This window comes from Harpia harpyja, chromosome 4 (assembly GCF_026419915.1).
Source record: "Harpia harpyja isolate bHarHar1 chromosome 4, bHarHar1 primary haplotype, whole genome shotgun sequence".
Taxonomy (NCBI): Eukaryota; Metazoa; Chordata; class Aves; order Accipitriformes; family Accipitridae; genus Harpia; species Harpia harpyja.
Window position 1 is genome coordinate 59,520,776 of NC_068943.1, and position 15,275 is coordinate 59,536,050.

The window sequence follows — 15,275 nt, forward strand, 5'->3', positions numbered from 1 at the left end:
GCGGAAGGCAGCGGCCGGGCTGGGTGGCAAAAAGCCGCAGATAACCGCGGAGGGGAGGAAGGGGCGGCGAGACCCGGGCGGCACCGCCGAGCCCCGGGGGCGGCCCCCGCTGCCGAGGCCGGGACCCCTCTCATCACTACCACCGGGGGGGCATCGGCGGCACCCCGGCCCGCGGGGCTGGTAGGTTTTGGTGAGGGGCACCCCCCGGCGGGCCGGGGCCCGGCGGCAGCGCCGTGAGCCAGCGTTGCATAACTTTGCCGGGGAGCGCGGCGGAACGGGACCGTCCCGGGCGGCGAGAGGGGAGAAAAAGGGGGAAATACAGGGGGAAAAAAAAGAAGAGAGAAAGAGGAAAATCCCGGGCCAACCCCGGCCCGGTCGTGCCCACCCCCCGCACGCACACGCACCCCGGGTGCGGGTGCCGCGGGCCCGCTCCGTCCGCCGCCGCCGCCCGCCCCGTCGGGGAGCGCGGTCCCCGCCGCCCCCGCCCGCCTCACCTGCGCGGCCACCTGCGGAGCCACCGCCGCGGCGGGGGGCTGCGCGCAGGGCAGGGCGGAGCGGGCGGGGGCTGCGCGGAGGGGGCGGGCGGGCGGGCGGGCGGGGGGGGTCAGGCAGGTGAGAGGCGGGCTGGGGAGGGGGCCCGGGGGGGGGAAGGAGGAAGGGGGGGGCGATGCCCGAAGCCGAGCCGCGCACCCCCGACTTGTCGGGGCGCCCCGCGTTACCTTGCCGGCGGCCCGCGCTGTCGGGGCGATGGAGCCGCGGCCCTGATGAGGATTGATCACCTACCCCCGGCCCTACCCTTGTATGTGCGCGCAAAGCATCTGCGTAACCAGCCCGGCGCCAATCCCCGGCCGCTCCCCGCCTGACTGACAGCCGCCCGGGCAATGGCAGCGCAGGGCGCCGGCTCCCTCCGCGCCCCCCCCCACCCCCCCGCCCCCCCCGCCCCGCGCCGCTCCGCGCTTCCCCGCGCACCCGGCCCCGGCGGCGCGGAGAGCCGGCCGGCGGAGTCGGGGGGGGGGGAGAGGGGGTGGGCGCGCACGGCCCCCGGCGCAACCTCCGCCGAGGGGGATGGAGGGGTGGGAATCGTCAGAGAAGTTGTGGGGGGGGAGCCGCTCCGCGCCCGCGCAGCTCTGCCCGTCCCGTCCTGTCCCGTCCCCAGGCCAGCCCCCTGCCCCGCTCCGCGGCCCCGCCGTCCGAGGGAAGCGCGGAAAAGTTTCGGCAGCCGCCTGCGCCGGCGCGGAGGGCGCTCCTGGAGGGGGAGGCGGTGTGGTGGGGCGGGGGGGAGCCGGGGGGAGCGGGCTCCCGGCCCCCCTCCGGTGTCTGGAGGCTCGCCCAAACTTTGTGCTTTAAAATAATAATAAAAAAGCAGCGGCCGCACCTTTCCCCGCGTGTCCTGAAGTCAGGGGCTGCTCCGCGCCGCGGGGGGCGAGCGGGCGGGGGCGGCCGGGGAGAGGGGCGGCGGGGGGCGCTGGGGGGAACGGGACCCACCACGCCGCGCCGCTCCGCGCCGCTCCGCGCAGCCCGACTCGTTGCCCGCAGCGGCGGCGGGCGCGAAGCGGCGCGGGGCGGGCGCGGAGCGGCGGGGTCGGGGCGCGGGGGGGCGCGGAGCGGGGCGCGGCAGCCGCGCGGGCGGCGGAGTGGTCCCGGACCTCTAACGAGGGCTCCGGTGCGCGGCTTTTGTTGGTCTCCCCAAATCAACTCCCTCTAATTGCAGCCGGAGCTGAAAGCGAGCTAATGTTCAAAGGCGCTGCCCGCCGGCCCCGACCAAAGCGCGGTTTTCCTCCCCCCCCCCCCGCCTTTATTTTTTTTTTTCCTTCTTTTCCCCTCTTTTTCCCGGGCGAGAGGGAGACGATGGGCCGAGGCAGGGAGAGAAAAGGAGGTTTACAAGCTCCTCCGCTCGCCCACAGAAGTCAGCGACACGGGCACTTCTCCCCGCAACAAAGGCGCCGCGGCCCATTCACAAAAAAGCAAAGGGAGGAGGAGGACGGAGGAGGAAGGGTTTGGGGGGGCAGTTCCCCCTCCCCCCTCCAGCCCCCGTTTTGCCCCGGTCCCGCCGGGGCAGTTCCCGGGCCGGGCTGCGCTCCCCCCGCCGCCTTCCCATCACTTCGCCCCTCCGGGACAGCCCCGGTCCTGGCGGGCACCAGTCGCCCCCCCGGGGGCTGCCCCCCCGAAACACACACACCAGGGGGTATCTGCGCCCCCTCCAACCCCCCCCCCCCCCAACCACGGCGGTTGCCAATCCCCAATTGCGGGCGTCTCCCCGCAGGCTCGGCCGGGGGCTGCGGGCAGAGCGGGCGCGGGGCTCGCCGCCCCCCCGAGGTGACGGTCCCGGCTCTCTCCGACCCCCCCCCCACCAGACGGAGCCTGCGCCCTCCCCGCTGCGCCCAGGTAAGGTCAGCGGCCGGGCGGGGGCTGCGGGCGGGCAGGGGGCCGGGCTGCGCGTCCCCCCGGCCCCTGCGGCGGGGAAGGGCAGGGGCAGCTCGGGCAGCTCGGGCCGGCCACGGGGCTAGGGGGGGTGGCTCTAGCGGCCGGTTCCCGAGCGGGAGGCGGGACACACACACACACAAACACGCACTTATTTTTCCCGCAACCCGGGGGCTGAGTTACTTTTTTCGCATTAAAAGACAGAAAAGCACCGGTCCCCCGGGGGGGTGGATGCGCGCCCGCGGCCCCCCCTCGCCCCCCGGGGACAGCCCCAGGCTTCGGGGCTCAGCAGCCGTCGGTGCCGGCCGGGCAGGCAGCGCCGCGGGCTTTGCCGCCCTCTCCTATCCCCAGCCTCCGCCGCCCTCCGCGGCCGCGGAGCCCTCGGAGCGCCTCTCCCCGCCCCCCCCCCCCCCGTGTTTTTGGGAGAGGGCGGAGGGGCACGGCCTCGCCGGCCGGCCGGCCGCCACCCCGGCCCTCCTGGCGGCGGGGCGCTCCGCGCATCCTCCTCAACTTCGCGCGGGGCCAAACCCACCGGCGGGCACCGGGGCAGCCCCCGGCTCCCCGGCCCCGGGCCGGCACAGCCCACGGGCACCGGCGGCCGCTCGCGCGAGGCCGTGCGCTTCCCCTCTCCACCCGGGATATTTTATTTTTTTTCGGTGGGAGCGGGAGGTCGCAGTTGCAGCCGGAGCCGCCGGCGATGGCGGGAGGGGGCGCGTTGTCCCCTCCCGGGACGGCAGCCGCGTCCCCCCGCGGGGTTTGGGCTCCATCCGGCCCCGCCGCCCGCTCAGCTCCCCGCGGGCGCGCTTCTTGCGCGGCTGCGGCCGCGGCGGGGCTTTGGGCGCGCACCCCCCACGCCGGCCGGCGGGCGGCATCGGCCCCGCAGGGAAAAGTTTTACCTCCCCCTCCCCGACTTGCGTTTTATTAAAAACAAACGAAAAACTTTTCCCTCTGGTGGGTTTCGTTGCGTTGGCGAAGCGGCGGCGGCCGGGACAGCCGAGCCCCGCTGCCCACTGCCCCCCCTCCCGCCCGGCCCCGGGTCGGGCCCTTCCCGGCCCCCGCGCCCCCTCCCCGGCCGGCGGAGGGAGGGAGGAGGGAGGGAGTTTCCCAGGTAAAGAGGAAAGCGGCAGTTACGGTAAGAAAGATTCGGCTTTTATTGAAAATCTTATATATGACTCGGTATTGTAATAAATAAACGAGACGAGCTCCACGAAGGGACGATGCGAGAGCGGGACACGCGTGGGGGCACACGGACGGGGCGGGGGACACGCGGCCCGGGCGCAATAAATAACGCGGAGCGGCGGCGCGGCCCGGGCCCGCGGGGGGATGCGGGTGGGAACGGCCGCGCTGCTCCGGGCCGGGCCGGGCGCCGCTCCCCGGGCTTTGCCCTGACTCTGGGGCAGAAACCCCCGAGTAAACCAGAGCAGCTCAACTCTGCTCCCGGGGAAATGTAAAACCGCTGAAATAAAACACTGGTAAATACAGCACATTTTTAATAATAACTGGGGTGGATCCGACCTAACTATAAAATGTAGGTAGCTTATTAAGTATTACATATGGCAGGACTAGATGAAACCATTCCCAATGATTTTTTTTTTCCTATATCCCCCTCTCTAATCCTATTACGACAAAAACGTATTTATTTCAAAACTCAGCCCTCCTCCAGCTACAGAAACCGGGACAGACTTTGTTTCTTCTGCTCCTTCCGCACATCTCCGGCATCACCCGCACTCCCGAGCTCTCGGCGATTTCATTTCAAACCCTTTCGGCAGGAGAGCTGAGCCCACAAGGAAACCATGGTACAACGCGAGTTCGCTGGAATGGAAACTAAAAAACAACAGAGCGGGGCCCAGCGCAGCCTAGATCTCGCCTAAGAAAATGGAAAAAAGTTTAAATTTTTTTTTAAAACATCTTTGTTTTTTTTTTTCTTTCCAGTCCTCACGTCGGCATTTTAAAAACGTAAGAAAGAGCCGCGCTGCGATTTCGCCACCGCTGCGGGAAGGCCGCTCACTGGAGGACGCATTTCTCTTCCTTCTTGGCCATCTTGCCTTTGTTTTGCTCGAGGGTCCTCTCCAAATGCTCGTCCTCTTCCTCGGCCCTGCGGAAAGAGGCGGCGGGAGGCGCGGTGAGGGACTGCGCGGGATGCGCGCCCGCCCCGCTCTCCTCCGCGGCCGCGCCGAGCTCCGCCACGGCCACGGCACCCGCGGACTTGGCCCAAACTTTCCGTGGGGGCCGCGGCGGCTCGGCGGGGACCCCCCCCCCCCCGCCCCTTCGCCCAGACTCACTGCTTCTCCTGGGCGTCCAGGTCCCTGACCAGCGCGTCCCGTTTGTTAACGAGAATAACGAGTTCGTCCAGCAAAAGCTGCTCCCGCCTCTTCTGCGCCTCCGTCTTCTGCCAGTCTGCGAGAGAAAAACAAAACCAAACCGCCGGTGAGACGCCGGGGCGCAGCCAGCCGCGCCAGGACCCGGGCCGAGGCGGCGGGGACACCTGACCCGGCCCGGCCCGGCCCGGCCCGCTGCCGCTCTCCCCAGCGGGAGCTCCCGCGGGGACAAGCGCAGCCCGCCGGCCTTTTGCCTCCCTGCCCACTTGGCTCGGGGGAGCTCAGCAGCGACTTTGGGGTCGTTTGGGGTTTTTGTTTTGTTTTGTGGTGGTTTGTTTTTGGGGTGTTTTTTTGGTTTTTGTTTTGTTGTTTTTTTCTCCCACGACTGTGTTTCCTGGACGGGCACGGACATTTACCGAGTTTCCCCTCCTCGGAGGAAAGTCCGTTTCCCTGCAACCCGGCTCTTCTTTGCTAATTCCTCGCTCGCTCTTAGCAGCTGCAGGAATCTCACACTGGGCACCATATGCTTCGCAGTAACTTTAAAAGCAGGTATCAGTCAATTAGCATTTTCCCCTTTGAAGTAAAAATACACTTGCTACGTACTATCGCGGGGCCCCGCCACCGCCGGCGCTGGCAGGCGGCGGAGGACGGAGCCGCCTCGCTTTTCCCAAGGGGATTTTGCCCGGCCCGGCCCCGCACGCCGCAGCCCCCCGGGGCCGCCCCGCAGCCTCCGGCTCTCCAGCCAGACCGTAAGGGCTTGTCGCGCTGTCAGTCAAGCCCCAGCCTTCCCCGCCTCCCTCATTAAGAAGGTAAACAATGAAAAGCAGGAGCAGTAGATGATGAGGGAGATAGCAGGACAAATGAGGAGCGGGAGGGAAAGAGGACACCGGCTCCAAAAAAAAAAACCAACCCCAAAACCAAACCCCACCGGGAGAAGCCATCACCACCGGCCCGGCGGTCTCCTCCTCCTCCTCGGCCGCGCTTCCCGAAGGCGAAGGGGAGACAGGGTACAGTCCTTTTGGCTTTCTCCCCGCTCTCTCCATTGCCCTGGGCGATCATGTTAAAACTCACATGGCTGGTGCTTATTCAGATAACCCGAACAATGCTCACCACCGGTTACCATGTGAATCTTCACAAACCCCGCAAGAATGCGGTGGTTCAAATCCCCCTGACCCCCCTCCAAAGCCAAATTTATTCAAGACAGCAAACTGCTCAGAAGCTTTATGAAAGCAAGTGGTGCTAGAGGGAATTCAGCCTTGTATTTACAAATTAAAAATTAGATGCATCATCATGCAATAAAGGTTGGGAGAGCGGCAGAAAGGCAGGAACGTGTAACCGCCTTTATCGCGCCCTCACCTTCTGCCTGGGCACACGGGCCCACGAGCGAGTTACTGGTCCGCACACACACGGGGAAGACCCACGCCGACACGCGTGTGCAGGCACACTTGGGAGAGGCAAACACGCAACGGCGTCTCGCAAACAGGGAGGGATTCGGTGCAGGGGCACCAGAGCCCTTCCTGCTGCATCGGCCTGGCAGGGCACTGCCGAAACTTCCCAGGAGTTTTTCTCCTTCTTTTCCTTTTTCTCTTTTCCTCCTTCTTTTCCTTTTTCTCTTTTCCTTTTTCTCTTTCCTTTCCTTTTTTGCTTTCCTTTTCTTCCTCTCTTTTCTTTTTTAAATGTGTTGCTTCCCCTCCACCGTTACTAAGGAAATAATTTTCCAGGTGTACACAGCTTAGAACTGAAGCTACCAGCCGAAATTACTGGTAATGTAAGCCATTTCTCCTGCGACAAAGCTGCTTTAATTTGGGTCGCAGCCTTTTAGGTGCTAATTCTCAAGGTGGTCTCTTGATTTCCACTGCTGCCTGCCCTTTTGCTCCTTTTGGGGAATGCTCCTTCAGTTCGACCCGTTTAAAACACACCGCTCTGCACCTCTGCAAGTCAGAGCTTCCCAAAACCGGAGGGTTTTACCCACGCAAATAAAGCCCCTGCATGCGCAATGCAATCTCGGCGTGACAAAACCGTCTTGCGAAGGGCAACAGCGGTGAGCTGGGCAGAAAAGGAGGAGAGAGACACGGCAGAGAATTTCACGTGTGTTTGCTCTCCCAAGACGTGGCCCCCAACTTTCAGGTTAACTTTCCCCCTGCTTCTGCTGATAATCATGCTGCTCAGGCTCCCCACCACATCTGGGCACATCAAAAGGGACTCGAAAAACCCCGTCTCTACCTGGATTCGATTTAATCATTTTGCAATTTTGATGGTTTTCACTTAGTTGAAAAACTCTTATTTTTAAAGCCTTTTTCTTTTGTTTTTACTTCACCCCCTAGTTCTCCAGTTTCGTCAGCAATTTTAGCTTTTGAAACAGCAAACGTCAGTCAAAATACTTCGGTACAGGTTTTGCTCAGTCCTTCACTACTATTTTTCTCTGTTAAGTCCCTTCTGAAGAGCTACGGTTTTTGTTGCCCCATCTTATAGCCCTGTAGGGTAAATAACATCATATTAGGACTTCATGGAACAAAACTGGTTGTTTTTTTTGTTTGTTTCTGCATTTGCTTATTATTAGTGTTTGAAATACACCACAGGAAAACTTGCTGGCAGAAATATTCCCTTGCATTTTTACTTTGTTTCCTAGAAAAGGAGTCTGACTCCCCCCCCCCCCCCCCCCCAAAATACAGTCAAGTAGCAATTGGTTAAAAGAGGAACGGCGCAAAGTATTTAAATAACATTTTATATATGATTACATAGCAATTTTGTTTTATCCAGCAAAATACTGCCGGGCAGCAGTTTCGGGAAGCATCCCTATGTTTAAAAAAGCAACTGTGTTCAAGTTGGATTCCTACCTGTTGTGACTTTTAAGCCAGGATTACCTATAACACCTGTCACATATAGTTACCCAGGCTGACTGCAGCTCTGGGAAGCTACAATATGGGCTGTGATTAATTTGAAGATTCCGGAATAATACTGTTATAAAAGCTACACTCTGGACAAAAATAGGATTAAGCTCTGAGGCTGTATATGAGCTAAAAGTGTTGAAAGCTAAAGTCCCCGTGCCACCGCTCACAACGGCCAGTTTAAAATGACAGAGTTTGCTAAATTCACGTTAAAGTAGAAATGTTTTCAATTATTCATCTTCATTGACTTCATATTGTCTTTTTTTTTCCCCCACTGCTCAAACTGATAATTACTTTGAGCAAACAGGCAGACGGTTCCCATAGAAATGCTTTAATAGAAATGGTCGAAAGTTCTCGTAGTAAAACCTTCAACCTCGCCACTATAATAAATAAGCCCGGCACTTTGATGAAAATTAACACTAGTTTTGTAAAGAGCACATTGGGGGATTGCAGTCAGGTCTTATCTTTAGTTCCAGTCAACTAGCAATCCTGAAAGAGTTTGCATCATCATCAGAGCAGGCCATTTGATAGGATTCTGCTGCTGAACCTAATCAATCTATGGAATACTGTGGCTGCGCGGTGTAACAAAGCTAAAATAGATTTACAAATGGGGTTTTAGAGGATAAGCTCCTCCACAGGATTACATATTGATTTTAAATATAAAAAGCTTATCATATAAACCATAACTACAAAAATAGTGAACCTATGCATAAATCCTTTTAGAAGAGCACCCACTTCAAACTATAAGCCAAGAATAAATCAAGATGTACAAAATCCGAAAGAAGATCCATTTCTTGGGCAGAAAATGAACACACCACCCCAAGGTGTGCAAAAATTAACTTATCTTTTCTAAGGAGGCATTAAATCTCAAATGAAAAAAAAAAAAAAAGAACGGAGCGAGAGGAAAGGTAGCTGCAAGGAAGGCATCCCACTACTCGGCCGCAGACGTGGTAAAAATCAGGCTCTGAACCGCAGCACCTTGTTTACATGAGCCGGCCAGCTCCCAAAGAGCCAGCCAAAATGCCTGCCCATGTGCGCAGGTTAAAGCCAACCCAGTAACCTGTGTTTTCTTTGGCCTATTAGGCAGGGATTTCAGGCCTTTCTCTGTCAGAGCAGTCTCGGCAGTGGAAAGAGAGGAACACTTTCTAGCTGGAAGAAGGCAGCGCGTTAACTCTCTCTTTCTTATCTCTACAGCTAAACGGGGGCGGGGGGGGGGGGAGTATGCCTTTTTTTACCACCCTCGGTCATTCATGTGTTCCGCGTGAAGTGCCGGAACACTCCAAAAGGCTATTCAGCTGTGTATGCCTCCATTTTAGTGGTTGGCTAAGAGGACACTGTCTCCACATCACTGAACATTATAACGGTCAGCACCTCCAGACGCCAGCGCTGCCCACACGCTGCCTGCGCAGGCAGGGCAGGCTGGCCGCCAATAAACTGCTTTTATCTGCGATCAGCAGGCTGCTACCTTTTGCAAGGCTCTCTTTTTTTTTTTTCCTGTCATCAACTAGCTAAGTAAATTGGTTGATAGATTTTTAAACAGCACAGTCACGCGTGGAAGAGTTAGAGCAATTCACCAAAACAGTAATTATCACCTTTCAAAGACTTTTCTTTTTTTTTTTAAGTTCCAGTTTGGGTTGGTGCGTTCTGCCTTTCTTTTAGACAAACAAACCAGTCCCATCCTGTTATATATATATATATTTTCCTGCTCATATATTTCAAGTTTGGAATTGATGCTGGTAAAAGTGAGATCTGTCTTTTCAACTCTGTCATGGAGCCCAAGCGCTTATTAGCAATCGGCTAAATGGCCTCAGAGCAGACAGCACCAGGCTAGTTGGGCAGCCCATGCTTCTTTGGGGAAATCATATTATAAATGGTATGGCTTTACTGGTGCTTCCCCAAAAGTGCATCTTTGCACCCCACCGCATGTCGGACACAGAAAGCGATACAGCACTGACGCACACATCAAGAGGCGAGGTGTCACAAACGTGTATTTTGAGTTTTCACAGGCATTTTCTTGAGAGACTTTCTCCTTTAATATGTTTTTTAGTTAAAAGCAGATAGCTGCTAAAAGTTGTAGCAGACTAATAATTTTATTGACGGTTAAAATGCTAAATGCGGACTCTGTTGTATAAATAAAAAAAACCCCAAACCCTCCAAATTCTCCAGCACTTCTGTTTTCTCCCTAAATCCCTGTTTACCATATCATCACTAGCACAAAAAAAAGAAAAAAAAAAGAAAAAAAAGAGGACTTTCCTGGGTTTTGGCATCCCTCTCTGAACTTACAAAAAGAAATTTAAAAAGGACAGATTTTTGTTGAAGTCAATGTGTGAATGGCATAGGCTGCTAGACATTCAAAGGCTGCTGCTAGGACATTCCAAGACAGTAAAACATATATGAGGCAATTAAACATTGAAATTTTGGATTTAAATCCAGTATCTCTTAGCTCCTCTCTGGTTTTAGAGTATTTTATGTTTTAAATATTTCATTAGTATGATTCCCAACTAATCTGGCTTGTCTTTGCAGAAAGCAGTGTATCTATTTATGACTCAAGTTTCTCCAAGAACATAGTGAATGTAGTCTTATGCAAAAAATATAACCACAGACGGAGAGATATGAAAAAGCTACCTGAAACCTGCTGCTTTTTTCCTACAAACTTATGCTCCCAGTGAAGTCTCCAAACTAATTAGAATTGATTTATTATGGATCAGGTACCTTATCAGGTGAAGAAAGAAATTACCATGGACAGTCAAAGGGTTGAGAGGTCAATACAGAATAGCAAAATCAATTTGCATTGATTAGACAAAAGGTCCATTTTACAGAGCCCAAAGGATTAACTTTTAAGCAAACATCTTTGAACTATAAGACAGCATTTGTGACTGAGAGGTATAAGCGGTGCAGCATTAGAAAACACTTAAGATATTTAAATAAGAAAATAATGCAAGCAATGGTTTAAGCTATCTGGATGTTTATTTTTTATTATGAATCATCCCCAGGATTACTGTACAATTCACTTGAAAGCCCTATGGAAAGGTTGCAATTGTTTCATTTATCCCGCGTGTCAATCTTCCCATGGGTTTTCATTCAGGTAAGGTGACTAAACTCGGGAGAGTTGCAGAGAAGGGAGAAAATCTGTGCAAAGGATCGCACTAATCCTGGTGTTGCTTGCAATGAAATATTTACTTAGCAAACGTAGTATTTTACCACCAAAAACGATGCGACTTTTTTTCCCAGTGAGATACTGTTGTAAAACAGGTCTGAAACACTAAAAGGAAGGAGGCTCTTCTGTGGGTCACCCCTTCCATTTTCTGCAGCACCGAAAGCAGCACAATGCCGCAGAAAGCCAGAAGAGCATTACTGCAACAAAAAATAATAAACCCCGGACAAATATTCTTTACTTCCTCATCACTTAGTTTTCAAAGTTTATTCCAAACAGACCGTATTTCTTTGTCTCATACCTTGGACTTTTTTTTTTTTTCCCCGCTGAATAAAACTTAAGAACGGGATCATGGATCCAGCGTATTTGCTGTGTGCTATCACTTACAATGATGTAAGTATCAGCATTAATTCTTAACTGGGCTTCAGAAAAGCCATGTTTGGTACTCTCAGGTAGCCACCTTGGGCAGCAAGCACTTACCTTCCCTCGGTACCCAGCATTGTTCTTACCTTCAATAGCAAGCATTGCTCTTAGCTCCCGGTTCAGCAGTTCGTAGCGCCTTTCTAGGTCATGTTCTTTTTCCCTAGGCAAGTTGCAAAAGTTCATCAATATGTTAATTACTAAATCATTAAACACTTAAAAGAACCTTTAACTTACATTGATTTTAGGACTCGTAACCGACTTTTCTCTTTAACTTTAAGCTACTCCAAACAAATGATACACAAACTTAAAACCTTGCTCAGGTGGCATATTCAGGGCCTTTTCATTTTCTATAATGTCAGCTTTAATTCCGTCAGTTTAACTCCATTGTGCTACAGGACGTAATTATTTCATATTCATCCTTGGAGCGGCTGTTGTGGAATGTCCTAAGTATAAAACATTCCCCCAGATCTAATGAACAAATTCCAGCATCAGCCTATTCACCAAGATAATATGACACTGGAAGTATTATCCTATATACATTCTGCCCTAATGAATAATGAAAATTAGACATGGGATTAGAAAGCTTAATATTTTGAAGGTAGAATCTTCTCTCAAGTTCAGACATGGCAGGAAATTTGTGAGCACAGGCTCTTCCCAGGGAAGTATGCAGGCATCTACACTAGGTGGCATTACTGAAAGAAATATAATCAAACCGAAAGAAGCTGGAAAAGAAGCGCTGAGGGCAGAATGCCTCTAAAAACGAGCAGTGTCTTCTCCCTTCCTCACCAGTGCTAGTGAAAAAAGTTTATTTGTCCTTACTTTGCAGTATCAGTGGTATCATCGCACTGTGACTGATTCACTAACATCCTTTCAGCAGTCTGGTGCTGCTGAACTAGCGATGGGATTGAGGATTTCTACAAAGCAGGTAGCAACTCAGATTTTGCTCTCTCTCCAAATAGTCTTCACCTGTCACATCTGAGGCACAATCCAAATCTATTTGTGCATTTCTAAAACATAATTTTATTCTACTGTTGGGCCTTTGAAAATGTAACTGTGCTTAATATTTCTTTAATTATTTTTTTTCACAGCTCTGGCTAATCTTGTGTCATCGCACACTTCTCATTTTCAAGTCTGAAATATGAGAAAAACAAGTTACTCAACGTGTTCCACAAAGCATCCACGCTACTCACTTTTGAGGGAATATTTCTGAAATCTAATGGGAAGAGAGCAAAAAAGCTTTGCATCTATCTGATGGGTACATATTCCAGTAAATCATCCTTTTGTAAATACATGTGTCCATCCATACTTACAGAAGAGAAAGCTGGTTCATTCGTCTTATTAAGGCATTCTTTTTATTAACCAGCATGAACCATTCCTGCATCATAGCTTCTTCTTCTTCTGTGTTTCTTCCTGCAATCAAAAGAATTTCATTACTTATGTGGCATTTCACAAAGTGAGCTACATATTTCATTTCAGGTTTTGGAGTATTGGTCTCCAATATCATTGAGCATTACAAGGTGTACTCTCAAATGGTAAAAATACTGTATGACTACAAGTCCTGCCACCCAATCCTTGCTCCATAAATAAATCTTTGAAAGCAGCCATTCTTCAGCATACATTTTAGTGTTCTTTATCACGCTGATACCCCGACCTAAATAAACACCTTATAAATACTGTATCTTTTAAATTCTCCTGGAAGAACTATATTGTTGCGATGTTCCCAATGAAAAACACCTTACTGCTAAAAGACATCTGCTCATCACAAGCTTCCAAACTCAAAAACAATCCTTGTGGGCAAAATCCACTCCACCCATGCAAACACACTGCAGTCAGGATGACGCGGTAGGGATCAAAGTAGCTGCAGCAGAGATGGTAATCCTGAACCCCTGGCCAAGGCATGGGCACCTGCTCAGCTTCTCTGTGCTTATGGCCACTCTTCCAGACGATGAGTGGAAAGAGCTGCTCCTCTCCTCAACCCACAATCAAAGGGAGCATCTGCACAAATAGAAATCATTTGGGGTCCAGGTGCCCAAGGGTCCCCATGTGTATATGCGTGGACTAGCACCCCTTTCCCCAGCCGATGTCCATCATTGCCTCCCAGGCAGGATCAGGATCCTCCATAGCCCACCTACAGGCAATGCTATGCTCCACCAGACTCTGTAAGATGCTGTGTTACCACCTCTGCACCATCAAGCCACGTGGTGGAAAGGCAGACGAGCGTTCAGAAGGCTCCTGACTGTCCTTTCCATGTACCAGAATTGCTAAGCCAAATTTCACTCTCTCTGAACTTGGGGACAAAGAGAAACCTCATCAAAGCTCTTTATGGAGACTGCACCTTTGTGGTGACCTGCTATTCTCATCTCTCAAGTTGAGCTGAGAAGCAAAGACTATATGGTCCTCACTGAATTAAGCAACTCACACATTTCTTACGGTTAAAATTAATCTTGGAAGAAACCCAGAACAGTCGCAAAGGACCATGAACTGGGTCTTCTGAGTACTTCTCCCAGCTTCAACACTGCTTCACCGGGAGACTGTGGGCAGATGTCTGAGTTTAAGCGCCTTGTGTGTAATATGAGGATAATCACCCATACCAATCTTGCAAGGGTGCTAAAAGTTAATTCTTTGATGTCTGTCAAGGTGTTTGAAATCTCTGATGCAAGGTGCTGTACACTCGGGGAAGCTATCTTACTAACTGAAACCACAGGATCCCTAGTTGCAGAGAAGCAACTTCCAGCAGCAGAAGCTGGAAAGACACCAGAATAAATACTGTTTTGCTCTAGAAGAAAGCTTTCAATTTCTAGATGGGAGCATTTGCAATGCTTGCATGCACGTGCCTGCCATGGACACGTTTCCAACCCAATCTGCATGGAGAGCCACCTCCTTACCCAGCTATGACCCTGCTGCGTGAAACAGAAGGTCACTGGCCTTCTCTAAACTGTTTGATTCCCCACACTGTTGGCCTGTGGGCTTGATGCATCCACACAAGGGAAGGAAAAAGAGATGAACAGGGAAGTGGGTCAGCTTGGGGTGGAGCTGGTGGACCCACACAGCAAGAAAAAGTTACGCAATTTGACATGCTCTTCTTTCTGATGTGAGACATCCCCCCATACCCACTTATCACCCTGGGAAGCTCCTGGTTGATGAAACTGTTCCTCAGAAGGGTGCTTTTAGGGTAAACAATTTGCTAGCAGCAAGATGTGAAGTGCACAGCATCCTAAAGTGGGGATGACCCTGTAGCCCTTTCCCAAGCAGAAGCAGCAAGGTCCAGCTCCTGGATGATGGAGTGATGAGGAAGAAATTTGTCATGTAGAAATGCTCTCCCCCGAGACCTCCACTTCTGGTTTCATGCAGAAAATATACACCATGGCATTTACAATACTATTCAGCAGTTCAGCACTCCCCCAAAGAGGATTAAAACTTACAGGTGTACTTTGCTGTTAAGTTACAGATCAAAGGCGTTGCTGTATGGGTCCATCTAACAGGGTCTGCTTTTAGAAGTACATCATAATATTAGCAACCTTTTGTTGAAATGCACCAAGTAGCTGAAATTTATTTAGGGGAGAGAGCAAGAAAAAGGAGCTAGATTGCTTTTTTTTATCCTTGTAAAATGACCAGTCTATTCTGTGATACATGAGATTGCCACACTGCTGGTGAAGAAAAGTTCTCACAACCAGACATATGTGGCTATAGTAACACTTTCATCAATTTATGACGCTAAATTTGTTGGTTTTGGTGTGGTCTGGGATCTCTGGCTAAAAGATGCCATTATAAATGCAAGCTCTTGCTGCATTTCATTTTGCAAGCCTTGAAAAAGAAATGGGAGACAGAAATGTTTCAAAGGAGTTTGACTCAGTGATGGATCTGAACTTGAATTTCATGCCATGCAATCTCAGGGTAAGAACTTCTTTCTATTAATGCATTCCTCCTAAATAAAGTTAACTACAACACATAACGAGAAAAGATCTAGGTAAAGCTTGGAGCTGCCAAGTTAAGATCTGAACAGGTGTCTATTTTGATATTTCTACGCTGACATCCAAAGCACATGCAATATCCATAGAATAGGCTGGTTTA

General features: G+C 52.1%; 1 protein-coding gene across 12 annotated transcripts in view; it reads right to left on the reverse strand.

The window, feature by feature from the left end:
- Positions 1-3,894: 3,894 nt before the first annotated feature.
- The window catches only part of EHBP1 (EH domain binding protein 1), a 231,446-nt gene continuing 220,065 nt past the window's right edge, over positions 3,895-15,275 (reverse strand). For all 12 annotated transcript variants that reach the window (XM_052784229.1, XM_052784239.1, XM_052784234.1 and 9 more), the window contains 4 exons: positions 12,515-12,614; positions 11,291-11,364; positions 4,704-4,818; positions 3,895-4,516 (listed from right to left, as the gene is read on the reverse strand). In XM_052784229.1, coding sequence (XP_052640189.1) covers positions 4,426-4,516; positions 4,704-4,818; positions 11,291-11,364; positions 12,515-12,614 — 380 coding nt within the window. In that variant the 3' untranslated portion in view covers positions 3,895-4,425. The remainder of the gene's footprint in view (positions 4,517-4,703; positions 4,819-11,290; positions 11,365-12,514; positions 12,615-15,275) is intronic.